This window comes from Condylostylus longicornis, unplaced genomic scaffold (genome assembly GCF_029603195.1).
Source record: "Condylostylus longicornis isolate FDR11 unplaced genomic scaffold, ASM2960319v2 ptg000004l, whole genome shotgun sequence".
NCBI classification, from domain to species: Eukaryota; Metazoa; Arthropoda; class Insecta; order Diptera; family Dolichopodidae; genus Condylostylus; species Condylostylus longicornis.
The window spans coordinates 21,163,211-21,181,604 of NW_026577973.1; the positions used below are offsets into that span (position 1 = coordinate 21,163,211).

General features: G+C 25.6%; 1 protein-coding gene across 1 annotated transcript in view; it reads left to right on the plus strand.

The window, feature by feature from the left end:
• LOC129608185 (rho GTPase-activating protein conundrum) overlaps positions 1-14,982 on the plus strand; it is a 65,972-nt gene extending 50,990 nt beyond the window's left edge. Inside the window, exons 3-11 of the mRNA XM_055519547.1 lie at positions 10,235-10,467; positions 12,259-12,326; positions 12,418-12,588; positions 12,665-12,774; positions 12,848-13,102; positions 13,197-13,470; positions 13,541-13,882; positions 13,957-14,475; positions 14,551-14,982. Of these exons, the coding sequence (XP_055375522.1) occupies positions 10,380-10,467; positions 12,259-12,326; positions 12,418-12,588; positions 12,665-12,774; positions 12,848-13,102; positions 13,197-13,470; positions 13,541-13,882; positions 13,957-14,475; positions 14,551-14,646 (1,923 nt within the window). The 5' untranslated portion in view covers positions 10,235-10,379 and the 3' untranslated portion in view covers positions 14,647-14,982. The remainder of the gene's footprint in view (positions 1-10,234; positions 10,468-12,258; positions 12,327-12,417; positions 12,589-12,664; positions 12,775-12,847; positions 13,103-13,196; positions 13,471-13,540; positions 13,883-13,956; positions 14,476-14,550) is intronic.
• The last annotated feature ends 3,412 nt before the right edge of the window (positions 14,983-18,394 follow it).

Genomic DNA, 18,394 nt, shown 5'->3' on the forward strand with positions numbered 1-18,394 from the left:
ATCTTATTTGTCTTAACATCTTGTTTGTCTTATACAGTTAATTGCAGAAGTTTTACAGTTCAATATTCCGTGTTGATATTTTGTAATGGTTTATTGCCTCATCTCGAGGGGATATTTTCTAATGGTTTATTCCCTCAACCAATATTTTCTAATGGTTTATTCTAAACTCGAAAAATTTCAATTTTGAATTCTTTATTTAAAGGGTAATTCCAATATTATCTTAATACATACACTGACTTCTTTTACTTTCGCAATTCAAAATTTAATTTCTATTAATAATTCTACTCCTATAGGTATGCAATATTTGAATATATCACGATTTTAAGAGAATAACGCAGTTATTATCAAAACTATTATTTGGTTAAATTTTTTTATTTTTTTTTTTAATTTTATTATTAAAGGAGAGTGTCCTACTTTTTTAAATGCCATTGTTTTAATTCGAGTTTGTTTTTACCTTGTATTACAATATTCAATAGAAAATGCACATCGATTTCAATTCAAATAACACAAAAAATGTTTTTTTGGAAAAAGTCTTAAATTTAATTTAAAAAATATTTAGGAAATAGAAAATTAGGTTCACAATGTAACAAATTAAATAAATTAATTATAAAACGTAATTAAAAAATAAAAAAAAACATTATAATTATATAAACAGTAGTATGTACACATGTTTGAATTATGTAGGTAAGATTGCTAAGTGAAAAAAGTTAATAACTAGGTAATTAAACAAGTTTCGATTTCGAATTCAATTTAATATCAATAATAATAATAAATTGTTTTTACACCTGCATCTGATTACTGGTCAATGTTGTTAGACATTAACTGTTTTTTTTCATATTTAAACGCCTATCTAATGCAAATTTTTTTTATAATCGTATATATATACATATATATATCTTCTAAGTTATTATTAAGAATTTTCAATTAATTTTTATGGCTTTTAAATCGCAAAACACATTAATCATACTTATGTTTTTTTTCTAGCTTTTTTTTTTATCAAAAACACTTAAAATTTATTAGAGGCCAATGATTTAATTGATTTTAACAAAAAAAAATTAAAACGCCTGAAAACAATTAATGTACCTTAATTTTTATTGAAAATCACCAATCATCGAATAAACATAAAATGCAAAAAAAAAAAATACGTGCAGCCATTTTTAAGAAAAAAATTAAAGGTCAATATTGTCAATGAAAAACTGCATTAAAGTATAACGGTAAAATTTAGGAGTTTAAAAAATTTGACATCATTAGGCATTTTCAACCGAAAAAAAACCGAAATAAAACAAAAACAATGACATAAAAAAAATATTGTAAGCGCCATTTACGGTAAACAACAAAAACGGAAAAACGTTAAATATGCGAGTATAAAAAATACTTGTACGTGTTAGATTAAAATAACGTGCATTACATACATACATACATACCTGCATACAAACTGACATGCCTTTATACTATATGAGAATTTGAATGAAAGTTTCATTTGAATATTTTGGCAGAAAATAGGTTAACAAACGTGTGTATATCAAGACTACGGCGACACTCTTATGCATTTGCATTCATTAAAGGTAACTTTTACAGTGTTACAACTAACGACAATCTTATTATGCGGAATTAAATGAAAACTTTGTTTTTTTTTTTTAATTTTTTTACTTCTTGAACTTTTACAGTGTGTTAGTTTAATTTTTAAACACATGCATACACAAATTTAGTAAATATCGCGTATTTTAAACAATTTCGAGTTTGAGTAAAAGTTTTTAATTTTTTTTTTGTTTTGTTTTAAATATTGATAAAAAATTTTTGGTAAATGGTTTTTTTTTTTTGTTTAGTTACATGTTATGCACATACATATGTATATACGCACTTACTATAATATGAATAAGCGTTTAAATATGTTCATTTCAGGTATATTGGTATTTTTGATAAATTCTTGGAAGTACATAAATATTTTGTAAATATTTACGATGAAATTATGCTTAAGACCGTGGAAGTTTTGAATTAATTCGGGTATTGAAAACGAATTTCAACTAAATTTATATTAACCTTTTTAAACATACGAGTACATACAAGCATACGTACATAACACTATAGAATTTCCTATAAGAATACCCAAACTGACAGAGCTTTATTTCAGGGGTTTGATCGGTACAAAATAAATCAAATTTTAATCTATTGCTTTAAAAGCTGAAAATGAAGTTAAATTTGCTGAAAATGATAAAAGTACTGAAAAAAGAATGAATTGCTTAAAACTGTAAAACTTTCAAATGGATATTTTATTTGTAAAATGGAACAATTCGGAAAATATGACAGATGGAGCCAACTTTGTTTTCTCATTTTGGAGTTCTTAAAATTTCTGTTGTAACGGTGTATCAGTAGATTGGTGTCTCTTTTTCGCCGGAAAGTATTCTATAATCTTGCCTCGACCGTTCCATCGGGTCTCGGGCATCCTCAATATGTAAATAAAGAGATCTAAAAGTATTTAGAAATAACTGAGAATGAGAACCGAATTTAGCAGTTTTAGTGAATGATAAAATGCTTTACTTAAAACAATAGTCTCAAATCTAGTAATTTTATAAAAATTATTTTAGCCAAAAATTGACAACGCACAGTCTACAGTTCTACACCATTAGAATCTGTTTAGCTATTTAAAAAATTAAATTAATATTGTGCATGAATACTAGAAGGTTTATACGAGTATATAAAAATTCAACATTTCTCTTGTGATGATTCTAATTATTTTGTAACTGGAAAAAAATATTTGTCCCGAAAATGATATCGGATGAAATATGTTACAATACTATATTCTAACATATTTTTACCGATTTTTTTATAAATAATATTAGTTGTTTCTCTTATTTTTTGAGATCTAATTTGCAGGATACAAATTACATACATAAATACTCGTAATAGAAAAAGTAGATCACTCATTCGTAAAAAGAAACGAAAATATAATTTGTTCTACAATTAAGCATAGAATTAATAAAGAATACCAGTTATTATTGTTTGTTATACTAATTTAATAATAAAGATTCCTCTAATAATAGTTTTCTGAATATGTTAGTAGGTTATTTTAAGAAATACATACATACATTCTAATGTTTAATAACGTCTGTGAGATTCTACATTTTGAAATTGGAAAACTATTCTTTTGTTGTAATAAGTCTAAGACGTGATGAATTAAAAAATTGTAATTTAAAATAATTACTGTTATATTTTAGTCAATATTGTTAAATGCAAAACTTTTTAAATAATTGCTATTTAAGATATTTTTACGATACAATAGAACACTGTATGTACGGAATATGGAATAAACTGCTCCCCACGAAAAATATGTACGACTCTGAGCGATGGTGTAGGAAACAAAGAAATTTTTTAGAAAATTTGAGAAAAGCTCTATTCGCCTAAATTTTGGGCGAATAGAGTTTTCGCCTAGTTTTTAATTTCCATTCCAAAAAAGATAGAAATTTCAAAAAAACAACTTTTAAAAGTTCTGATAACCGGCTAGAAAACGAAATATCACAATTTTCTTTTATTCATTTACTTTTAAAAAGGCAAGAATGGAAATTTAGAAACGAATTCGAATACTTTAGTTTTGTTGAACTTGTACGCAAGCCGAAGTGTACATACATATGTATTAATCGTACATATGTATTTAATTTTATTTCTGTAAAACATTTTTGTAATGAAATTGTGTTACTATAAACACTAATCAATTTTGTTTTTAGTGTACTGCAATTTTTTAAAATCATCACGATAACACTTTGTATATTTTTATTGCTTCCGTTATAAAATCGGCCTTGCGGGCGCTCTGTAGTTATTTACTATGCAAATACTTATACTTGAGCGAAATATTATCGCAAATCATAGAGATAGAATTCAATAGGAATCGGTATATAAAATATTTCTGTAAAAAAAAAATATTGACAGTAAAATCAATCAAAATTTTGTACAAAGTACATAATACGTAATTTCTTTATTAACTTTTTTTTTGTGTACATTTGAAATGTAAGTTAAATAGTTTTTGTTCACTGCATATACCTATACATACACACAAACTAATATTCTTCACATTGAAAATAAAAAACCAAAATAATAAAGATTATTGGAAAGTGAAAGTCATAAAAGAGTTAAATAGAAAAATAAAGTAATTTAAACAAAAAAAAAATAAAAAAAAAAATAAACAGTTAATAAAGTGATATTTTTTTTTATTTGCAATAAAATTTTACTTGGCTCTTCGGATTATTTACACACGTTTTTTTTTAACTTTTTTATTTTTAATGAAAATCTAATATGAAAAAAATAAAAAAAATTGTTACAATTTACGCGCTAAAAAATTAAGAAAAAGTTGCGAGTTTTTATAATATTTTGTTTTTTTTTTTATTTTTCATAAATAATATGAATAAATATTTACGGGTTTGTATGAAGATAACGGTATTTAATATAATTATTACGTAGCACTAACGTTATAGACATTAATTATCGAAAAAATTAACAAAAGTGTAAGAAGCGCTTCAAATTATTTCAACGTCAATTTAACACAATCAAAATTGTTAAAATAAAAACCGTAAATGTAATAGCTCAAAATAAAAAATCAGTTATAATCAGTTAAAATTAGTTAATGTTATGAGAAAATTACATTTCATATGTAAAGACAATTGATGCTACGTCACCATTCATTCAGGATTGCAAATTAAATTTTGACAACAAAGAATAAATGTTTACAAAACAAAATCCATTGTATGAATATTGATTTCTGTATAACTAGCTAAGTATATTGTGCAGTGGAGTCCGTTTTTAAGTAGTTTCACTAAAAATTTCAGAAGAATTGCTGATTATAATCGTAATATCCTTGACATTATAGTTAAATTAATTTTTTTTAGATTCATATTAATTTTTTTTTTTTTGTAAATAATTTGCACATAAATTTCGCACTGAATCTTCAAAACAAAATTTTTTTATGCTTGAGACAGACATGAAATTTTTAGTTTTGCAATTACTGCTTTATTGCGGAATCCTTGCGCTCATATCCAACCAACTAAAATATTGCCTTAATTCAAATAGAATGCGTTAAATAAAAATTGCAATCAGTTTGTAAAAATTTACAAATTGTCTGATTGTTTAATTGTAGGCACTTGAATGTAAACCTATGAAATATAAGTAAGTAATCAAATAGTTGCAAAACTAAAAATTGCATATCTACCTGAACAACGATATGAGAACTTTTATGTATGAGAAAAAGGAATAAAAATTACAACGGCTACGAAATTTTTGACACTTACCGAATTATGATTTAACAGCAGTGTTAACAGTAACATGACTTACAATCAATTTGACTACTACTTATTGATATTGTAATTAGAGTGAAATCAAATAAATTTGTTGCAATACGGACGGGCATATTTTCTCTTTCTAATAAAATTTTAAATGAATTAAAATTTAAACTCCATGAATTAAAATTTAAAAACAAAAGAAGAAAAAAAGTGAGAAAATTCCCCCTAATTTTGGAATTGGAATCCGTAATAAATATTTTTTAAGATCATCTTCAGTGGTGTGTAATTTTTGAAAATTAAAATGCATATGGTTTTTTACTGTTTTTAATCTAAAAAAAAAAATGTAAAAGTAAATCTAATGTTAATCGCAAATTAAAGATTTTTTTAGTGATCCAGAAGTAAAGCGGGAAGTGGGAAAGAAGAATATTTTAAAATAAAAGTTTTAATTGCATTTCATTTAAGAAAAAAAAATATTAGGTATAAAAATGGAAGAGAAGAAAAAATTTAATGATGAATGATTTAATGATCATAGTTTATTAGGTTACTAAAATTTTTCATATTTTCAGCACTACTTTAAAATGAAGAAATATTTATACATATGTGTGTATGTATTATATTGGTATAAATGATTTTGTTAATAAAAGTGTGTTATTTAGTGTTAGAGTATGCTTTAATTAACTAAATAAAAATTTATTTTAGTATTGATATATACAGTAGAAATTTCTTTAATTTAGGTTGAAACGCAAGAGATAAAATTAAAAATAACTTAATCACTTAGTTTTATACAAATAACATTCCAAACAGAAAACAATTCAGTTCAGAATCTTACAGGTTTAGATTTTTAAGCAATTTGCTACACAAAAATTTCCATGATTTTTCTATATTTTCATATTTCTGTTTTCAAAACACTTTTCACATGTGAAGCGTTCCGAACAAAAGCAGTGCTATAGTTTCAAAATTCTTTTAAAAGCTTATAAAATTTCAGACAGACATTATTCTGATTTGCGATTATTTTCGTGCTATAATCGAAAATAATGTCAAATATCTTGCCTCAATGCATTTAAGTAAATGATTTGTAAAGCAATTTTTTAAAACAACTTCAGAATCGGTTATCATGTTTAAATTTACGGCATTTTTCTTTCAATAATTTATTTTACAAAAATAGCAGTTTTTCAGTAATTTTCATACATAATGATAGCTATTAATTCCGAAATTATTTTGTTTTCACTAAATATATTTTTGCTTTGAGGAATCTAATTTGGTCATATGAAGCTAGATTACTGTTGATTGATCTGGCAGTCATTGTAGGCGCGTAAGGAATCTGGGATCTGTTTAGTTGTATAATGTTCTCTATCATAATACTGATATTCTCAGAAAAAAGCCTGTTGTAAGGATATTCCATTGTGTTCATTAATTTTTTGTTTGTTGTTTTCCGTTATTTGGCAACATAATTTCATTTTTTACATTTTCACTATTTAATGGTGCAGGTCAGTATGTTTCTATGCCTTCCAATTCATTTTTCTTATTAACCTTTGAGATCTACGATTTCCTTTTACAATTCGTGTAAATGATGACGTTTGTTGCCTACTAAAATAATAGTTGCTCATTGTTGCGTGGCTCAGATGATTAATGGTTGATCGAAGTGATAAAGGTCTGATATGTTGAGATTATACTGTTTATAATATTTATTCACATTTATAATATTATTACATTAGTCCAATTACTATGGAAAAGTAACGTTTTTAAATTTTTTTAATGATAATATTATGTATAAAAATTACCTGATTAATATAATTGCATAAATATCGGATTATATTGGTTGATTACATTTTTTTTTAAAGAAATTAAAAAAAAATTGTCGAAAGTTTGCGTAAAAATTGTGTATATATATATACAGGGTTGTAAATTGCCATAGTATATAACTGAAATGATATATCACGAAATAAAAATTTTTAAACACATATATATACCGTCTTTGTGATATATTCGCAGTATGTGCATGTGTATATTTTTTAATGAATTACAGAGTATAAATTCAATGTACATCAAACTTATTTGTTATATGTTTACATATACAGGAATTCATAAACAATTCCAAAATAATTGAGAAAAAATATAGGTCTCATATGATTTTGTATGTTTATTATATTTTTTACATTACAACTATCTCAGTAATGACCAGGTTACAACATAATATAAAAATATTCTTCCAATATTAATTATATTTGAAAAAAGAGATTAGAGATGTTCAAATTTTGAGAAAGCATAATCTTTTACTACATTCATTATAGCAAGTAGAAACAAATCGGAGATTCATTTGATTGATTTGCATTATAGCATGTCCTAAAATTGTTGACTAGTTTATTGTGCATTAACATTTAATTTCGTAATATCTAGATTGTCTCTATTTTCACTAAAAGTAGGAGCTATCATTTGGAACATAGATAAGTACAAAACATTTATAAAGTATAAATATATTTAAAAAGTATAACATTTATAAGTAAAGTATAAAAATAATTTAAATTGATGAGGAAGTCAAAAATACGAAAATTAATTTAGAATTTTTATTCAAAAAAGGTAGTTTGGTTTAGTTGTCCAATATTTTCAATTAAAAAGCTTTTGTACATTTACTATAAATACTGACGTTCTTATCTAAATATAAGTATTATAATATTTTTTATATATGGCTATTTAATACTAGTTTGAGGAATTTTTGAACCAATAAACAATTCAAAAGAATTTTATATGGCAAATGACTCAGAAAAAAGTTATTCTTTATTTGGAAACAATTTTATATTTATTGATTTACGTATAGACAATTATGACGTATAAAGTGTCGTGTTCGCAAATATCTTTATTCAACATGCTATTGAATACACTATTCAAAAATATTTGTAAAAGCTTTTAAATTCAAGTAATATTATTAGGTTACGATAACGAAACCATAATAGTAAATTTATTGTTAATGAATTTTGAAAATATTAAAAGAAGTTTATTTTCGTACTGGAAAGCATAAAATGTAATTTTAAAGTAAAATTAGGAAATTCTTTATTTCTGAAGATATTTTTTCACAAAACTGTTGAGTTAAATTCAACATTTTTGGGTTTGATAATATTCAGTTAAGGATAATCCTTGCAGACCTTTAAAAATAGTTAAATCCATAATTTAATAAAAATTAAAACAAAGAATATTAAAAAATTTATATGAAAACTAGGTATTAACCCAAATCATTTTAATAATCTTTAAATTCACAGCAACAATTCTGAAACCAATTGATAAAACATCAAGTTTGTTCGTTTCTTAGAAAAATTATTTAATGCCGTCTAATTAAATTCCGTTTATTTTACGTGAACGTTAGAGGAATAATTAATTTATTCGTCTTAAATAGTTCTTTAAATTATTTAGAAGGGGTGTCGTTTTTCCAGTATTTTAAAACAAATTTATTTTTTTTTAAAACGGCATCAATATTTTGTGTTATAAGAGTTTTATATCCTACCGTTGCATTAACAAAAAGCTTCTTATTGCCAATTCCAATTCACGGGTTTTAATTTTAATTACATTAGAATGATTCGTATGGTTTTAATTTTCAGACGTTTCAATTTTGTAACAAATAATTCTCAATTTCTGGATAATTTTTTTCAAGAATTGCAAATTTTATATTGAGACCCGATAATTCTCAATATTAAGAATTTCTCAATGACAATCCTTAATTACATTGACAGATTATTTTATTTGGCCGAAAAAATTTTAAGAAAAATTGGGATGGTTTGAGTATCATTTTTTTAAGTTCCTGCTTAAAAATACAATTTAAATTCCGTTCAATCTTATAAAGAATTATTATTTATCGTTCTTTGAACGGGCCGCCTAAATAAACCTAAAAGACTGAGAAAGAAAAATACAAAATATATTTTAATTTTTATTAAAACTAATTTTATATTCAAAAAAGATATGAGTAAAAGTACATGTACTGAACGCATGGTACTTATTAATAAAAGTATAATTAAAGTAATTTTACATTCATTCTTGATTATATAATATAGGAAATACAATAAGTATATGATTTCAATTTATTTGAGCTTCAATTACCCATAGGTACTTTTTTAGCTTACATTTACATAGAATAAATCATTTATTTCTTAAATGTATTGGAAAGTAATTAGCGTATAAATTGAGAAATTTATTTGTAAAAGACAACAAAAATGTAGGAACAAAATTTAAAAATTTTGTAAATTTTTTCAATTTCCAACTAATGGAAATAAAAAATGAATTGATAACAACTTTTAAAATAATTATTAAAAATTATAAAATAAAAAAAATTTATCGTATTAAAGTTAATAGTCACGGCAATCACAAGGCAATGTGAGTAAGCTTAATGTAATAAAAGATTGTAAAATTCTCTTAATGTTGGAGAATCTTATTGAAAAAAGATTCTCTTAGAAAAGTTATGAATTAAAAGATCTCTCTATAATATGGCAGTAAATTGTGTAAAACTTTTATTGTTGTAACTTGTAACCTTTTTTTGTTTGCTATATTCAAAATTTTATTCTCATACGACTCCGTAATCACAGACATCTTTGTTTTCGTACATTATAGGAGTTTACGGTATTACGGAATCTTGGGAGCAAAGATATCTGTGGTATCACGAAGTCTTGGGAATAAAGATGTCTGTAATATTACCAAAGACATTATAATTACATTACAATTTATAAGAGAAAAGAAAGAGAGTGAGAATAACAAAATAAACACCAAAGACTAAAAATGTATTTATGTTCTGCCATTGTTTGGTATCCCAGAATTGATTTTTTAAGCAGAAATTTATCTTGTTGGTACATCTTTGTATTTTTAACGTCTTTGATATTACATATACATATATTATATATCTCAGAAATTTTAAAATTTTATTTTTAAAAAGCTAAAAATTACGATATAAACTCCAAAAAATAATTTTTTTTTTATTTTTTTTTCAGCTTTGTGAATGTTTATTTTATCAATGAATTGTTAGGATACAATATTTTAGTCGATCTTTATTTCGAGTGAAACATAATTTAGTATACACATAATATACATACATATATAAAAAATATTAATTTTGGTGCCAAATTGATTTTGGATATGGACAATATCTCTGAGCCAGAATTTTATGAATACCTAAGCGAATACAGATTACAATCAAATAATGAACCAATTAGTCATTACGAAGGTAAGAAATTTGGAAAAGCAAAAAAATCATTTAATAGTAATGGTAGTTTTAGTTTTCACAAATTTTATCAATTTAAAAAAAATATAAATATTGATATCTGGCTACAACAACAATTTATGTACATATGTATGTATGTACGTACAATGCTAAATAAATTAAAAAAATGTTGAATTTGCTTTTATTTTACGGTTGAATGAACTTAAAAAAGTTTATCAGTTCAAAAAGAAAATTTTAAAAATAGCAGCTAGATTTTCTTTTCTTCTTTGAACGTCTTATCTACATACATACATACATATATACATATAAATGTTATGTAATGTAATATTAATTTAGCATTTAACAATTAAAGTGCATCAGTTTATAATAACATTATTTTTGACAAGTTGTTAATGCATTAGTATTAATATTTCAGAGTTGTAAATTAAATATAAACTTATAAGTATCAATTTTAACAATACTAATAATTTGTAGTTTATAAAGTTTCCGCTCCCATTATAATATATCTGTTATCTATGATAAAGTAATGTCAAAATTATTTGAATTAAAAAATATATTTAAATTTTTTAAACAAAACTACTTGAAAAATAGAATTAAATCTGCAATTGAAATTAGAGGGGGTTTTTCGTTTATTCAGTTCTAGAATAGTTTTAGCTTGTAGTACGTTCGAAAATACACGTTATATGCGATCGCAATATAGGTCGTTCGGAAATTATTGGCTGCAATAAAGTGCGATCTTTCCCTTTATTACAGCGATTAGGAAATTCAATCTGTAATAAAGAAATGTTAGAAAGCATCTAGTGGTCGCTGCATCATCAAATATATTTTGCTTTAAATTTAAAATTCAAAAAAAATTTTAAATTTCAAAATGGCAGATTCAGATATTGAAGGCTCATTAAAATAAGTTTTTAAAATTTTCTTATTTTGCAGTGAATAATAAAAAAAGTATGCAATTTCATAAACATTCCCGTTATTTTCGAACGACTCATTATTTAAAACTTTCAGAATTTGTAGATTGCGCAAGCAAAAAAAACTTGGCTAAAGTTTAAAAACTGTAAACATACGTTTAACGCTGCGACTTAGAAATTTTTGGTTCGAATGTAAAACTTTCAGCGCAGTGTGAATAAACGAAAACCCCCGATTCATACGTAATTAAGCAAGTAACTGTTACATCCAAATTGCATGTTGAACGCAAACTTTACAAAGCTTTATGATCCAAATTGTAAACTGAAAATTTTTTACAATGGCAACTGAGCAATAATGTTTAGTAAACGCTAAATGAAAGCAAGAATAAAGCAAGCCGTCAAATCTAAAAATTTGAGTATACTTGGCTTAAATTTTCAAAACATTATAAAATTTAAATCGAACAGCTGAACATTTTTATAGGAAATTTAAAATTTTTTTTTAAATTTAATTTTTTTTATAAAACAATGCTTGAAAACATAAAAATAAAATAAGTTTTGAGAGTATTTGGATGTTACAGTCTTTATTTCAGGCAAACACACACATTTAACAATTAATTTGATTAATTCATAATATTTTCTATCTAAGATTAAAAAGTAAATTTTCAAGATGTTTATGATATGTGTGAAGTGTATGGATACACTGCAAGATGGTGGTGTGATTTTTAATATTTCTTTTGACTAACTTAATAACTTGAATTCGGCGATCAAAACGAACAAGTTTTATAATTTTTGTTTAATAATTTGCAAATTTATTAAAATATTTTTGGTTTATTTATTTTTGAATTCAAAAGCAAGAAATTAAAATAATTTTCTAATATAATTTTTGCAGAGGGAGAACTTGAAGCTCAATGGCTTGTATCTGCTGGATTTCCAGAACTTACTAAACCTTTTGAACATGTAAATTTATAATATTGTTGTTTTTAATATATACATACATGTATGCATGTAATTATTTCGAAATTAATATGTACATTTTATAAAAATTCAGGGACTTGAAATTCAAAATTCAGATATAGAACCTTTGCTACATGGACTACCAAAACCTCATGCCGAAGCTGTAAAACAAAGAGTTCGAGCTCTTAATAGAACTGTAAGAGGAAGAACAAAAAGTCGATATAAACGAAAGCCAGACATAAGAGATGTTTTTAGGGATTTTGATGTAAGAAAGCTATAAAAACAAATATTTTTAAATCATTGAAAAAAAATATTTTCTTGATTATATATTATATATATAGGATTCTAGTACTGGAACTCGATCAAGAAGTGCTACTCCAGATTCATTAGATTCCATTCATGGTGATGGAGATAATAACCATGAGCATGAATCATGGAATAATACAGCAATGTAAATTTTATCTTATACTAGTATATATTTAAAAATATTCAAATTATTATTTACCTCTATTTAATAATATTAGACCACCATTTGTAAGTATATTTGATCCGAATTCTCCTTCAACGCCATCATCTCATATAAAAAGCAAACAAAAATTGAGAAGAGTACCTAGTGCACCATTACGTGGTTCATCAGAATTATTCCGTGGCTCACATGTCCGTTGTGATATTCCATCATTTTATACTGATGATGGTATTGAATTACTAGGTTTTTCCAGAATTGGTACAATTCATATACCTAGAGTAAGATCTGGTTCAGATCCTGAATGCTCTGTTGGGTAACTATACACTTTTTTTTAAATTTTTTTTTTAAACTATTTTGTTACTAAAAAAAAATTAATTTTAAATTAAAAAATATGTAAATATATTTAGACATGCTCGAGGAACTTTAATAAAGAGTGCTCATAGCGCTAACAATATATCAATAGATCATAATAGTTCAAGCAGTGATGAATATTTAGGTGGCTCTCCACCATTGGAATCAAAATTATCAAATAGTGCTACTAGTTCACCTCATAAAATTTTAAATGTTAGAAAATCATTAAATTCACCATCAGCAAGTGCTGGAAATTCACCAGTTAGAGTGAAAGGAATTAGTTTTGAGAATATGTGCCGCGAAACTAGTCAGAAAAACGAAAAAAGCGAGGTAACCCGACTATAAGTTTTATAACTTAAATTTTAATGATATTAATAAAAATATTTTGATTTACTTCCAGGATATTGTTGATTGCCCCATTATTAAAGAACAATCTTTTGATGTTGATACAATAAATGAACAAGAATTGAAAAAACTCCATAAATTATTTTGGCTTGAATTAGCTACACTTTTTGATAAACATCAAGTTACCCTAGATAAAAGGAAACCATTTAAGAGGAGACGTAAAGAAGAAGGAAATCTTTTTGGGGTTTCTTTGAATGCTTTGATAAGAAGAGATCAGCAAATAACAGGTGAAGATTCAACATTAGTTCCATTATTTTTACAAGGGGTGCTGGCTGAATTAACAAAACGTGGTGCTACAGAAAAAGGAATTCTTCGAGTTGCTGGACACAAACAGAAGGTAAAAAATTTTCAATCTTATTATGAAACTTTAAAATATCAATACTTAAAAAAACAATTATACTTTTATTTTAGACTGAAATTCTTTACACAGAATTGGAATCGATATTCTATCAGAAACCAGAAAAAGTTCATAAATTATTGAGCGAAGCTAGTTGTCACGACTTGAGTGCACTTCTAAAAAGGTGGCTACGTGAATTACCACAACCCTTATTAACATGTGAATTAATACAACTTTTTTATCAATGTAATGCCATAAATTTACCGGATCGATATAAAGCTTTATCACTTGTGTGTTTGTTGCTGCCACACGAAAATAGAAATACTCTACGTTCAATATTAAAATTCTTGAATTATGTCATTGAGCGTCAGGACGCAAATAAAATGACAAAACATAATGTTGCTACAATAATAGCACCATCCTTATTTCCTCCACGATATATTCATCCAATTGATAAAAATAATATTGAAGAACAAGTAAAAGTGGCAGCAGAATGTTGTCATATGGCAAGTATTTTGATAACACAATCAGATAATTTATTTATGGTGCCTAAGAAATTAATCGAGCAATCAAAATCTACAAAAGTTCGCCAGGTAAACAATTTCTTTTTCAAATAAGTTCAGGCTTTAAATAAGGTTTACTAATTTTAATTAATAATTTTTTTTTAGGGAAAACGTGCTGGTCACAGAAAATTGAAGCAAACGGAAAGCTTAAATGGAGGGAATGAAGTCAATCCAAATCATATCCAGCGTATTGTCTTATAGTATTCGAACAACAAAATTATTTCCTTTCATTTTAATTATATTTAGTTGTTCACTTTCAATTAAACTTAGTTTTTGGTTTTTTTTGTTTTATATTTTTACATTATAATTTTTAAATTTACGCAATTTTTTTTTAGATAATGAGTTTTAATTTTGAAACATTCTTACTTTATGTGCATTAACTAGAAAAATTTTAAAGAAGGAAACTTAAAATTATTATTTCCATTTCTTTTATATTATGTAACGAAGCAAATTATAGTAGCAAAAGTCACAAACAAATTGTACTACATTCAATTTATTTGAATATTTTATATAAAAATATTTTGTCATACTTTAAAAGAACAGGTTTAATAAAAATATACATTAGTTTGTACATGTAAATTATTTTATTTTTTTAAAATTTCAATAAAAAATCGATTATACATTAATTTTCACAGTATTCTTGAATGATTTTCATCATACAGGAATTGATATTCACAGTAATATGGATGTATAATTAATATTAAAAAGGTTAAGGAAACGACGACAAATTTGAGGAAAACTCCAAAAAACTTAAAAGAGAAACAAATTATATGTATAATGAAATTTAACTTAGGATAAGGGAGTATAATGAAGTTTTTAAAACTTGCTGAGTCTTATTACTCGTATAGGATTGTTCTAAATGGAAACATATACAGAATTTACAAATAGATTTTATAGGTGCGTTCGTAGAATTTTTACACATAAAGATTCCAGGATCCTTGGTAGAAACGAAATTAAAATACAAATATTTCATCAAAACATTCATTCTAGAGTTATGGGTTAATTGATTGACACTCAAAACTTTATTGAGAAACTTAAAGCTTAGTGAACATGTTGATTTGCATCAATGGCATCAAATTAGAACAGTAAATTCTCAATATTTAAGCTAATGTTTTCCGTTATTTAATAAAAATTACTCTTGTTGATTTATTTATGAAATAAATAATGTTACTAGACATTTCCGCCTTTACACAGAAAAGTTTCTTGAATTCCGTAATACAATAACTTAAATTCTATATTCTATATTCAGCCTAATAGTTCTTCTTGCTCATCTCATTTTTTATTCACTTTCAAACCGGAATTCTTCGTTTTTCTAAAAGATATTTCGTTTTTGCAATAAGGTTATTCATTTTTTGAATTGGATTTTCGCATTTTTTCTTAAACTATAAACTGAACGTTTCATTTTCAAAAACAAAGTGAATACAATATTTTGTATACATTTTACGAAAAAATGAGGTACACAATACCGAATTACTCTTCCCATTATGCTTAATTACATTAAGCAAATACATAACCATTACTCACTTTCTTCTCACTTGTCTAGTAAAATAGCTAGATAGACAATTAGTCCCTAAGCATCTGATGAAATTAAAAATAATCATATAAGTTTTTTAAGATTCATCTTCTAGGCCTAGGTAAATTGATACTGTAAAAATTCAAAATTTACTATCAGAAACACAAACCTATTCGTACTTGTATGTCTATTTTTCTTTTCAAATTTTACGATAAATCAATTTCAATTTTAAAACTTTGTGCGTAATGTATGACGACATTATTTCGAAGTTTTAGAAGTTTAAAAATGTAATTTAAGATTTCAGGGACAAATCAATATTAGAAAAATATTTAATTTTAGACACGAACCAATTAATAATACTAAAAATCATGTTTAGAAAAAAGTTTTGCCCTGTGATCGAAAAGTTAAAGCTTTTCTTTTATTAAAAACTAAACAACAGGTTTATACATACCTGTTGTTTTTTTTCTTAAATAATTCTGACATCTACCGGTCAATAGCTACAAACACTCGAAGAAATTGTTTTAAAAAGTTGCAAATTTAAGTTTTAAAGTGCTTTTGTACATTATTGGAAGGCAATTTAAAAAGATAAATTTATATTTGAAATTGATTTAGTTAATCAATTCGGATTGATCGTGAAAAATAATTTGTTATTTAAATAAAAATTTGGAAGATATTAGTAAAAGGCCCCTGTCAGTAAAGTTATTGTTTTCCTTTTTATACCCTGCACTTCGTGAAGGGTATATTAACTTTGGTATGGAGTTTGTAACTACTTGAAGGAGTCATCTGCGGTATGGACATATATATATATTCTTGCTCAGCGTAAAATTCTGCGTCGATTTAGACATGTCCGTCCGTCCGTCCGTCCGTCCGATCGATCGCACGATAACTCAAAAACGAATAATGCAATCGACACCAAACTTTCACAAGTTGCTTCTTTTGTGCCAAGGACGAACCCTATTGTTGTTGGACCAATTCGGACAACGGGTTCGGGCAGCTGCCATACAACTCAAAGAGTTTATTTTAATTATTTCAAAAACTAATAAAGTTACAAATATAAAATTTTGTATACATATGTCCAATTATATTCTACATATGCTCTAAAAATTTTAATGAGATAGCTGCACCGGTTCGGGTGGCTGCCATACAACTCCAAAAGCAAATTTTTTATATTCGGCAAAATAATAAAGTCAGATTCATGAAACTTGGCAGTCGTGTGTCCAATTATGGGTCAAAGATATTTCTGAAGTTTTGGTGGAATTGCTTGACAGGTTCGAGTGGCTCCCATACAAGTCCAAAACCTTATTTTAAATATTTGAAAAAATAATAAAGTCAGATTCATAAAACTTGGCACTTGTGTGTCCAATTATAGGTCAAAGATATTTCTGAAGCTTTGGTGGAATTGCTTGACAGGTTCGAGTAGCTCCCATACAAGTCCAAAAGCGCACTTTAAATATTTGAAAAAATAAAAAAAATAGATTCATGAAACTTGGCAGTTGTGTGTCCAATTATAGATCAGATATATTAGCGAAGTTTTAGTGGAATTGCTTGGCAGGTTCGAGTACCTGCCATACAAATATAAAAGCTAATTTTAAATATTTGGAAAAATAATAAAGTCAGATTCATGAAACTTGGTAGTTGTGTGTTTAGTTATAGGTCAGACATATCCGTGAAGTTTCTATAGAATGGTTTCACAGGTTTGAGTAATTGCTATACAACAATGAAAGGTGCAGGGTATAATTCAATCGGTTCATACCGACTGAAACGTTTTTACTTGTTTTAATATTCCGTATTCAAAATTTTTACGGTTTTGATAAAATTTATTAACAAAGTAAGTTGAGGGAAAAAAGGGCGATCCATAAATAAATTCCAAAAATAAATTATTTGAAACCACATTTGAAGGACCTATGCTATATGATATAATTATTAGCATTAAGCTTCCGTATGCCCCTTAAGCATATATTTGCTTCTTTTATCTTGAATTTATTTAGACTCTACAAATTTATTTGGACTTCAGAATAGTAGAATCTACGTATATTCTTATGTATAGCGTGTAACTCATATTTTCCCCTATTTATGCTCATGAATTTTAATATTTGCTAGTGTTGTGACAAAATATCTTTAGTACAATGCGCATCTCATTCTTGTAGGAAGAAAACTTTCAATATGATTTATGATTTTGATGGACTGTAGCTTATACTTCATCCATTTACTTGCTATGTTCTTCATTAACATTTTAAGAAAAATGCTTACAACTTTGTTGGAGTATAATTATTCGTAGAAAATAACACTCCCATTTCATTGCATATTTTAATATTAACTTAATTAAAATTTGTTTTTAATTAATTTCCATCGTTTTTTGACCAGTTTATAAAGTAATAAATAAAAATATTAGCATATTCTTTGTTTTTAACAATAAATACGTAAATATAGTTGTAT